Genomic DNA, 11,981 nt, shown 5'->3' with positions numbered 1-11,981 from the left:
ACTTGGAAACAGAGTTTATAGATTCTCTTGAAGATGAAGATGGTATAAGAGCGTGTGACTATTCTCCAAGTAACTTTAAAAAGTCAGATTCTGGTTTATAAATGTGTTTATAAATGCGTGGCCCTTTATGTTTTGGGGACATGCCCTGTGATTTGATGAAACTATTGAAGTCCTTGGCCATAATACATATGGAGATTATGGTTGTGCTGAGCATTTAAAACTCACAAAATTCTGCATATTTATCATCCTCCCTCCACTCCATCTAAAGGTTCCTGGTAAATGAATGTTGAGCCTCATCTTAAATTGCATGGAGGGCATGCTTGGTCGTCATTTGCAGTCATAACTGGAGAACTTTTTTATGACCGCATGGCCAGAATTCGACGACCCACTTTGGGGTCCTGACCCCAACCTTTGGGCACCACTGCTCTACAGATATACAGCTTTAACTCATGATGTTTCACTTCAACCATAACTCCATTTTCTCCCTTACTCTAATTGACATAGCATATGTTTTGCATTCATAAACGGGATTATTTAAGCTCTAAAAAGAAAGATGACATCTTCGGGCCAGTTTCTTTTCTTTCTCTGTTTTTGGCCGCATGCTTTGTTCACTCCCCAGCTTCCACTTCCTCCCCCATTCTTTACTCCTCTCTGTGTTGACTGACGTTTCTGGCTGCGCTGCCATGGACTCCAACCCACCAGCTTCCTACCACAAATTGCAACGAGCGTGAAGCCAAACAGTCGCTTCTGGACACCAACGGAGAGGCACCAACGACGCGCTGTTTTCGCTCCAGGCATCAGAAACAAGTGAAGAAGGGAAATAAACAACTTTCGAGGATCAGCGCTTCCTGACAGCAGCGCTGTTAGGAGTTTTGTTTAGGTGAGTCCAGGCGGTAATTCACTGAACTTTGTTTTCAAAGGCTTGACTGAACCGCGCAAAATCCGGAAAACCAGATGCTTAATCCGGACAAAACTATGAGCAATCTATAAAAACTGTAATAGAGGACAATGAAAGCGAACAATGTCGGTCTTTTTTCTTTATTTCTCTCCGTCTCCCATGTGTGATCCATCAACAGAGCGGAACAAGTTAGTGAAATACAGAGAAAGTCAGTTTGAAAAAAAAAAGAGCCAAATATGTAGTCCATATTTGTTTACAAACATTATTTAATGAAAGGATCTGACAATTATTTGTACTTCTTTTATACTGAGATCAACTTGCAGAACTTAAAGTAATGTAATAATGTTTAATTAAAAAAAAACTTTAAATGTTTTCATAAGTCTTATAATCCAAGTATCTACACAGAGTAGTTGTGGAGGGAGGTGAAAAAAGATCTCCAGTAGCAGTCAGTCTTACAACAAATCTGAAGAAGCTTCTGACTGAAGACACTGTTGCCATATGACTCTCTAATGACATGCAAACAGCTCAATATCCAGGACACAGAAGGACAATATTTGACAATAATGTGTCATGGATGACACCATCTTTTGTTAGCAAGCATTGCTAATCTGCATCATTTGCTTTTGCCATCCCTCCTTAAGTCTTACTTTAGGGTTGAATAGAAAACCAGCCTCCTGTTGTACTCCTCTGGGTTTTGAGGTCATAATTCAGGTATCATATGAGCTTTTGAGATGCTAACACTTACTCCTAGTTGTGAAGAAAACAACAACACTGTATTGGCACAATAACAACAGTCCAGAAGTGAAGAAGTAGCAGCAAACATTGTTACAGAAAACCAGAAAGAGTTATTGTTCATAAAAAGTAATTCCTCCATCACATTATGAACTAGTCCTAGAACTAGTTGCTTCTAGAACTAGTCTCATAAAGCGTTAAAACTGGTAGTTTTGATGGTGTTCTGCTTAGAATATGTTACAAGAATGTGTAGTGCGGTGGCATAAAAACTCTGGAATGTGGTGCTCAGTAGTGAAATGGTGGAACATTGAACACATGTTCAAGGCGCCTGCAACATTTAATAGCACCTCTGCAAAGAAAAACACAAATAAAATCGTAGTTCAGCCAGAGCATAATCTCTCCTACAATAATGATGTTTTTGTTTGTTTCCTTCCTCAACCTTTCCCTAACAGTGAGTGGTGAGAAAAAATTTTGTGCAACCCTCCAGTTGTTTTTACTGACTGTAGATCAGCAAAACGAGCAGCTTTTTTGCAGCCATTTGCATTAGTTTGCAAGGATTTTCTTCTTTTTCTGTTTTGAAGAAGGCAGATGGAAGGTAATCTATAACAGAAAGTTGTAGATTAATTAAAGTGATAAAGTAAAGTATGTTTTCTTTGGCAACAGCAATTTCTTAAAAAAAAAAAAAATCTGAAAGTGGGATTTGCCCATTAAATTGATAAATTCAGACTGAAATGTGGATTATGTTGTAGGATTTAATTTTGTTTACAAAACAGCGCCTTACAGAAAATGAACCTTTATTATCATGTAATTTATTACTGTGTGCTGGGATGAGCTTCAATGTGTCCATTTTACTGTGTCTTACACGTCTAAGTAAAACATGTAGATCATTTTGGTGCGTAGTTCTGGATTTATGATTGATGAGAAAGGGAAATGTCAGATCTTTAAGAAAAGTTGTTTTTTTTATGAAACTTCCAGGAAGAGGTTGGTCTTACGCTTGAGGAATTGAGGTGTGAGGTGAACAACACAACAATGACAAACTGCCACCAGAAGCAAAAAGAAAAACAAGAGCAACCTGTTTTTTTAACTTTTCTGAAGAAGAGTATCATCCATACGATATAAAGCCTTTGGCATGAGTTATATTTTTACAATAGTTGTAAGTATATATTCTTTCTTTTGATACAGATAAAGAGAAACTGATCAAGAGAAAAGTGTGAATGTTGTTTTCCCCTTCCAATCTGAATCACTCTCTGAGTGAAACATTACTTTGTGGTAATTTGAGACACAAACCTTAGACTTTTGAGATAAATTAACTTTAAAAAGAACCAAAGTAAACTTTTCTCTACTCATTTTCACAAATTTTAAAAATCATTTGGTGATTCCTTGATCTGCAGGTCAGAGAGGACAGCCTTGTTTAATGGAGATAACTAGAAAGCAAACATCTGGGGTTCGTCAGTATGAAAACCACAAACAAATTGCATAAATGAGAGACAAATGTTTTGCAATGACTTTATTTTTAGGAAAGCTCTGATTAATTTTAGCGAACAACTCAAAACCACACCTTACGATAGCTCAGTTTAAGTTAACCTGTTCTGTGACAACATCGAGTGGATGTCTTATAGGTGTTATGGTAAATGATTGTTGATGTGTGAAATGTATTGCACTAAGACCCTTTGGATGTTGCAAAACATTAAGCTTTCAAAACTGCAAGATGGGTGTATAACAAGGTTCGATGTTAGGATGACTGCAATTTTCTTTATTAATTAAATTCAAAGAAGCTAGTTAAAGAGGCACTAGAGATGTAAGCATTTTTTATTACTGTCTGATATTATAAAAGAGAAACATTTTCTCTTTTAGATAATTTTGGATTACCAAAGTTATCTAGAATTGATAAAAGCCAGAATAAATAGAAACGGATTTTTTCATCACGTTTTTGAATTTGGAAATGGTAATTGTGTTTGCATAATGTTTCATTAAGTCCAGAGGACCCAAAACGCTTCTCGCTACATTCAGTCATTCACTCATTCACAAACACATTCACAAATTTTTGCATTTTGCTAAGAAACACTATAGTAGCTAAGTCTGATGTAACAGAAAAAAAGATTGGTGTTTTTATGCAGTTTGTTACATTTAAAATTAGCTCAATGTTTAAACTATATCAAACTCTCAGAATGTATTTTGCAATCAAGGTCAGAAAGTATTTTGTTGTAACTGATCAGAGAAAGATATGAAAAGTAGTTGAGATGAAATATTCTAGTATTTAACCTATAGGATCAATACCAAATGAAATTTCCATGTTATGAATCTGTGACTGTTTGCAGATGAGAAACTCACAAAGTTTTAAGGCCTTTAATGGTATCATATTACTGTCGTTTTAGAAAAAAAATATTTTTTATATTTATTTTTTCTCTGGCACTCATGGGAAAGTTCAAAGGGGAAATCTGCTGTTGCTCAAAAAGAACACAATGGCCTGTCTCACATTTGCCAAAAAGTATCTGTGTGGTCCTCAAGAGTTGAAAGAAAATATTCTGTGGATTGACAAGACAAAGTCGAAACTTTTTTGCTGGTAGGTTTTCCCCTACCTCTGGTGCAAAACTGGCATATTGTCTCAGAAAAAGAACATTACATCTACAGGTAAGCATATCTGGGGCTGTTTTGTTGCTACAGGTCCTGGATGACTTGCTGTGATTGATAGACTAATTAAGTCTATTTTCTAAAAGGCAATCCTGGTCCAAAGCACATCAGCGAGTCAATGTCAAAACTACACAAAATGAAAACAAAACACAGGTTTTAGAGTGCCCTTGCAAACTGCAGTCAAATCAGATTGAAGTGCTTTTGTCTGACCTCAAAAATGTAGTTCATGTAGGAAAAGCTACTCGTAAAACTGAATTCAAGCCAGTAATTCTTAGAATTATAAAATAGTTGTTGGCAGTTCCTGCTGACTCCTGATAAAAAGTGGCTAAGCCAGTCATTGGGCTTAAGAAGTGTTTCCTGTTTATTAAAAGCCCAGGTTTCTACGGATTACGAGAGCTGAGAGTTTTCGCATATAGCCTTCCCCATGGTATTTCGAGAAAACAAGTTAATATAGACAAAACTGGCATTTGAAGAATGGAATCAAACAAAATTAGATTTCCTGTAATCTTGAGAAGACAAACTTTTTCTTGAGGTTAATTAGTTTTCTCAAGAAACCATCAGGAAATTTACTCTTCATCTCAAGAAAATCATTGGAAATAAGTATATGCAGGCAAACCTCTTGGCTTCTGTAGTGGATAGCTTTTTCCATTACTGGACGTAATTTGACTTTTCGGCTGATCACATTAAGACATGTTTAAAGATATAAGGAAATTCATTTGTTTGTGCTGCATCTATTTTCAGAACAAGCATGAGCAGCAATAACTTCTTGTCTGTTGCTATCTAGGATTTTGGTTCTAGATGTGGAAAGATTAGTGATTTAGGTTTTTTAATTCTCATTCCTTAACATAAGTGGAGATCATGACAGATTATAAAGTTTTAAAGCATCGTAAGTTTTTGCATGTTCTCCACATGCATGCGGGGTTTCTGTCTGGTACTCTGACTTCCTGGGCCACAGTCTAAAAATATGGTTATAAATGAGTACTCTAAGCTGCCTTTAGATTTGTGCATGTTCGTGTGCATTCACTCTGTATGTCTTTGTGTTGCCCTGCCCAGAGTGTCCCACTCCTTTGACCCAATGACAGCTGAAGCTCAGCACAGACAACCCATTGACTCTGCATAGAAAAGCAGCTGTAGACGATGGATGTTTGTTGTAACATGTTCTTGCAACGAAAACCCTGATATCTCTATGTTTTCTTCTCTTTTTAGGTTTTGTCAGCTACTGTGTTTAACATGCCTAACATGGAGCTGGACATCAGGAACTCTAGTTCACACAACCAGTCAGAGGTTTTCACATCAGTCTTTAATGCCAGCTGCCGTTTTAATGAGGAGTTTAAATACATCCTGCTTCCTGTATCCTATGGCCTGGTTTTTGTTGTTGGGTTCGTTCTCAACGCCATGGCATTGTGGATGTTCATAAAGATGCGTCCGTGGAACCCGAGTACCGTGTACATGTTCCACCTTGCCCTGTCTGACTTTTTGTATGTCCTTTCGCTGCCCACTCTCATCTACTACTACGCCAACCGCAGCGACTGGCCCTTCGGAGTGGCTGCCTGCAAAATAGTCCGCTTCCTCTTTTACGCCAATCTCTACTGCAGCATCCTCTTCCTCACCTGCATCAGTGTGCATCGGTATCTTGGCATCTGCCACCCCATCAAAGTGCTGACTAAGGTAAAGTCCCGTCATGCTCACCTGGTGTGTGGCTCGGTGTGGTGTGTCGTGACGGTGTGCCTGGTGCCCAACCTCATATTCGTCACCACCTCCAGGAGGGACAATGACACGCTGTGCCATGACACAACCAATCAGGAAGCTTTCGAAAAGTACGTTGACTATAGTTCTGTCGTCATGGTGCTGCTGTTTGGCGTCCCCTTTATAGTCATTTTGGTGTGTTACTGTCTAATGGCGCGGACCCTGTGTCAGCCCAGACGAGGATTATCTTCCAGCCAGCAGACCTCCAGGTCGCGGCAGAAGTCCATCAAGCTCATCATCGTGGTGTTGGTGGTGTTTGCTGTCAGCTTCGTCCCATTTCACATCACACGGACTCTCTACTACACGTCCCGTGTGTTGAATCTCAACTGTGAGTTCCTCAACATCGTGAACTTCACCTACAAAATCACCAGGCCGCTGGCAAGCATCAACAGCTGCATCGATCCGATCCTGTACTTCCTGGCTGGAGATCACTACCGCTCCAAACTGATTTTCATTCTTAAAGGAGGAAGAAACCTGAAATACAATCAAAGTATACCGAACAGCAGTTTGGGTCTGGTGTGTAAGGCCTCGGCTCCTAAAGCCAGTGGAGAGGCTGAGAGATAGTGAAGAATACAAAGTAATAGCTATGTGTAATGTATTTCTAATTGTCTACTTCTCCTGAAAGATTGTACAATAACTATTTTGTCATAGATTTTACTTTCTTTAAGTATGTTTTTATTTACTGATTCATGTGAAAATATTTTTAACATGTTCAAAGTCTTTCTCAGTTCTTACTGTAGCAATACATCTATGCACAAACTCAAGTTTAAGGGTCATTTTTATCAAATACATGGTTCCTTTTTTCTGTGTACGATTTGCCACCACAGCAGTATTGAGATATAGAGACACAGATTTGAGGAACACTTTGGTTACACAACAAATAGATTCCTGACTTTACTAAGACTGGCACTAAAGACTTGAAACTTGGCTTGAACTCAAGATCTGGTGTTCAAATCCCGCTCACATCTTTCTCCAGTTGGCGAAATCAGTGGTGAAACTCTGAAAGTGTAGTTCATTGGTAACATTGTTCCTTCGAGTGTTGCACTGTATACACCACTGGTTGTCAAGGTAATGCTATGCACAGTACTTTCCAGGAAAACGAGTTAATGGCAGCTTACAAATTCATCTGCTTTTGTTTAGTGAGAGAAAGAAAACCGTCAGGGCTCGATGTAATGCACGAAATGCAGTTAGGCTCAAAATTATTCATACCCACCATTGTCCTGTTGAGTAATGTCTGTCTAATTCCATATCAGAATCAAACTTAAATAATCAAAATTATTTTAAAATCCAAATAATTTTGAGCTCAACTGTATTAAAGGAGTGGACAGTTGGAGCACAGCGTATAACCAGTAGGTCGTGGTAAAAATATAAATATATAATAAATATTATATTTATTCTGGAATTTGACAATAGGTAGGGTTTACCTATTTCTGTTTTTGAATGTAAAGCTAAATAAGTAAAGGCTTATGAAGGAATTCAGTAATTTCATTTAGATGTACGAGAGAAGAAATACATCTAATAATTGAAGGATAGTGGCTCTTCGGGATGGAAAACTCGTTTATCAAACTAAAAGCACCAGGACTAAAATGATTGGTGAAAATATTTGAGGGAGACGAAACAGTCATGTCCCACTTTATCCGTTCAGAACAGAGGTTAAAAAAATATACTATGAAATATAATCTTCTCAATGTGTAGAAGTAAAAGAAAGATTAATAATCATTCAGTATTACCTTGCACTGTTGAATCAATGGTTGATGCTTAAATATATTTTTTTTAATTAATGCATTTTTATGTCATGAGAAGTGAAGCTAGAAATGCAATCCACACATCATCGTCGATTACATATACAGTAGGATGCAATAAACTAAAATTTGAATTACTAACATGTACTTAGATGCTATATAAAAACATACATATATTTTACACGTTGAATTGAATGCTCTGTTGTTAAATGTTTATTTCTAAACGTTTTGTGAATAATAAATGTTTAATGTAAGAGTGTTCATTTCTGTCAATATTCCAATTCAATTCACAAATATTTTATCTGTACCAAAGTGAATTTAAAAGTGGTTGCAACTGATATCAACCAAGTATCTTTAACGAGTTGTCCTGGATGTTGATGCTTTGGATTGGAAGAATTTCCAGTCGTGGTCAGTGTTGCAACAAATCTTAAAAAGGCCTCTGATTGAAGACTGACTGCTATTTGAGATTAAAAGACTAATTTCTGCTTTTAGAGTATGTAAATAGGTTTGGTGCTATCAGTGCACAGTCAAATTAACAATATTTACAATAATGTCCAGGGTAACTTTTAAGAAAATGATGTCTGACTGATTCAAAAATGTTCATTAAATAGAGTTCTACTGCAAACTTTTCTTATGGTATATGTCATTTAAACATGCTAGTAAAATCAGGAATGATATCTGGGTGTTGTCTAGCAGATGACATGCCAGTGACACAATCTTCCCCAGTCTATATGCAGAGTTTGCATGTTGCTCTGAAACAACAGCTGCAACAAGTCCTGTGCCGGATTCTAACACAGCTGTTTTTGTCCTACATTCACAACCGACTTCCCCCCCCCCCCTTTACTTTCAGGGTTAAGAGTCAACCCTGAAAAACTCTGGCTTTCAGAAATCGCCCACACCTCGGCATGGGGGAGAGTTGGCTTTCCTTCCTTCTCTTTACCTCTGGGAATGATGAAAGGAATTTCAAGGTCTTTTAACTCTGGGATAGTTTCACTAAAGCAGATTTCATGACTTTGGAAACTCACTGCTACAAATAACTCCATTTGCATGTATAAAGCTGTCTGCCCCACTGTATTTCTATGATATGAACAGTTATGTGGTAATTACAGTTTGATATAACTTGTAAAGCTTTACAATCTGATGGTTGGATGGTCAAAAACTGAATAAATCTGAAACCGAAAGAAAATGCAGCTAAAATCAAAATGTTGTGTCTATGTCAGGTCTGCAAAGTGACTTTTTAGGAGAAAGTGAAACTGAAACAATTCAATAGAAGTAGACACAACACAAATTTTGTTTGGAATATGAGAGCTGATTGTGTACGACCAAGCATGACGGTGCATGTTTGACTTTTAATCAGCCAGAAACTATGCAGACAGAGTTAACACATTTGTATAACTTTAAACCTGAAACGTTTTAAAGAAGAAATCTAAATAAAAAGCACAGACCTTTTTCATAACAAAATTTATGATGCAAGACAATTAATGTTCTTTTTCCTTCTCACTTTCATGTCATTTATTAATGCTTAGTCCAAAAAAAGCTGGGAAGGCTGAAGCTAAGTCTAGATAAGGATGTTAGAAGAGATTACGCTTAAAACAGAACATCGAGGTATTTACATTCCTCCACCACCAGGGGAAATAAAATTTCATCTGACCCTGTTTCTTTGTATAATAATCACCTTGTTTTATTCACATTCAAAATGAGATGATTGTTTCCACATGCCATCCACCAACTCTCTGAGCTCAGCTTCTTGGCCGTTTCCGACTCACCTGCCAACTGCAGAGTCATTTGAGTTTTTCTTGCAGATGACAGGACTTTGTTTTGACATGAAAATCAAAAGAAATGGTGAGAGTACAGTCCCCTGTGGTGCTCCTGGGCTGCTGACTGTATGATTCTTCAGTCTCACCATCTGGTCTGTTTGTCAGGTAGTCATTGATTCCGACGATTGTTATGGCCTCCACCTGTGTCTGTTGGAGTTTCTGACAAAGCAAATTGGGCTGAATTGTGTTAATGCAATGGAAAAATCAAAGAGAACAGCCCTCACAGTCCTTTCTGCTTAGAGGCCAGTGGATATGTTGAAGCAACTCCAAGTAGGCAAAAAGCAAACTGCAACGGGTCTTGTTATGTGTTTGTTTACTTACTAGGATGGGCCAAAAGGAGTCCCACCAAACCTTCATGATGTGGGATGTCAAATCAACAAGTCTATAGTTGTTAATAAGTTTTCTTTGGAATCGGAACCAGACAGGATGCCTTACACAACATCTTGGCTAACGCTCTGATTGAAGCGGTGTTGCAGAATCCCATAGCTGCTCTGCACAGGGCTTATGGCCTCTGTGGCTGACGCCATCTGGACCTGCAGCCTTCTTCCGGTTCAGCCTATCCAGCTGTTTCCTGAGACAAATAATGAGACAAGGAAGCAGCAGCAGCTCCTGAATTAGTTGAAACCAAACGTAGAAGCAGAAGAGTCCATGACTGAGGTATAAGATAAAACTGAGGTGTGACAGGAAAGCTGTGGGTCACAAGTTGAACATCCGTTTGGCTGGAGGCAGGAGAAGAAGAGGCAGAGCTTATTTCTGAACTATTGATGAATGAGCTCCATTCATTGGCTCTGTCCAGACTTCCATCTGTTCAATCCTCCCTGTGCTTGAAGCCTGTGATCTCCTTCATCTCCTACCACACATCTTTGATAATGTTCCTCTGTAGTTTGCTCTCCAGACTCTTCTGGAACTCCTCTTCACCATCTATTCACTTTGAACTCCTTCTATTTACTCCTCAGTAATACCCTGTTTCCCTCCCTTGTTCACACTTCCTTCATTGGTAATCCAGCATTTTTTAAATAATTTCTTTTTATAATAAGTATGATTATTGTCCAAAACATTAATTTTGGAATTGTGGCATAAGAATTTAGTTTACAGGCAATGCCATTATCTTCCATATTTTTTTAGAAAGATTGTATACAATACAATTACTATCAAAAATGCATAAACAAAATATTTGTCTATTGTGTGCACATATGCAAACCAGGTTATTGCAGTGTTTTTTGCCTATATGTTTTATATTTCCTCTCTGAGATATTTGTATTTGTCTACACATCAGTTGAATTTAAGAAGGTGGGAAACTTTTGGTGTTGATCTATGCACAGTTGATCAACACCAACTGTTTTCTTAAATCAAGATAAGAAGATATGTAAGAAGGGGAGAGCTGCCTAATGATGTAAAAGTGAAGGTAAATGTGGAGATTTATCCTTTTTTTTTTAAAGGTGGCACTTGTAATATACCCCTTTGTTTTTGTTTTGTTGGAATCCAACATGTGTCCTGCAGTTGTGCTGTTTTTCTGCAGGAATGGCAGAAAAACCTTTTTTTTCCCCAGTTTTTATGTTTTAAACTGTTTTTCCACAGGTAGAAGAATATCAAACACTTTTGTGAAAAAGATTTTCACAATCTTTGTTTAGATTGTGAAAAGTCCTTTCACAATCTAAAACATGAATCTCAGATAGGAACTCTATACTCTTCATACACCTCTTGCCTGATGACTGCAGGAATATTCTCAAGCTTCCATCTCTGTACAAGTAAAACACATTACGGAGGAAGAAAATGTATGATTATTTCAGAAATAAATTTGTTGTTCTGGCCCAATTAAGTTATTAAGCAAACTGCCTGTCAGTTCATTAACCATGAACTAGTATCATGTATGTTTTTACACATTTTTGTGCCTTTTCTATAAATCCACTCTGAATCTTGATTGGGGCAAGTCAGTAGTTTTGCAATGTTGTAATTACTATTCTAGTTATATTATTGATCCCCACTATTTATCAAACATTTACAAATAAAACAGCTGAAACCTGAACTAATTTTATTACGAAGCTGGAAAGCCTCGTAATAAAGGCTCATCAGCGCCTCCTGCTGGTTTAATTTAGACGGTTTAATTTAAAAGCGCAACTCCATCAAACGGACATTCACATTGATGCTTTATTTTAAAATTCACTTTTTTGTTTACATTTAGTAATTGTTTTCCCCTCTGGAGATTTAATCCAGATTTAAATCGAATCTGTTTTGAATCTGTAATATATAAAAAAATACAAATAAAATGATTCTCCACCAGATTTGTTCATAGATTTTTAAAAAATGCAATTTCTTGTTTTCTTCACATAAACTCTTGATCGTAACATGTTTAAATAAAATGCATGACTATCTGAACGAAAAGAGTGGTCAACATTTGTCCGTAATTTTTTAAAA

At 37.3% G+C, this 11,981-nt stretch overlaps 1 protein-coding gene across 1 annotated transcript; it reads left to right on the top strand.

The window, feature by feature from the left end:
• The first annotated feature begins 684 nt into the window (after positions 1-684).
• Positions 685-9,184, top strand: LOC129360809 (P2Y purinoceptor 4-like). Its single transcript, XM_055031243.1, has 2 exons — positions 685-880; positions 5,468-9,184. Exon 2 carries the CDS (start codon positions 5,492-5,494, stop codon positions 6,569-6,571), a length of 1,080 nt encoding a protein of 359 aa, XP_054887218.1. The 5' UTR covers positions 685-880; positions 5,468-5,491; the 3' UTR covers positions 6,572-9,184.
• Positions 9,185-11,981: the final 2,797 nt, after the last annotated feature.

Source organism: Poeciliopsis prolifica, unplaced genomic scaffold (assembly GCF_027474105.1).
Source record: "Poeciliopsis prolifica strain line A6 unplaced genomic scaffold, Auburn_PproV2 SCAFFOLD006, whole genome shotgun sequence".
NCBI lineage: Eukaryota > Metazoa > Chordata > Actinopteri > Cyprinodontiformes > Poeciliidae > Poeciliopsis > Poeciliopsis prolifica.
This window is presented reverse-complemented; position numbering and strand designations above follow the sequence as displayed.

Bases quoted from the DNA above. Each gene is read 5' to 3' on its own strand.
- LOC129360809 (XM_055031243.1), top strand. From the start codon at position 5,492: ATGCCTAACATGGAGCTGGACATCAGGAACTCTAGTTCACACAACCAG.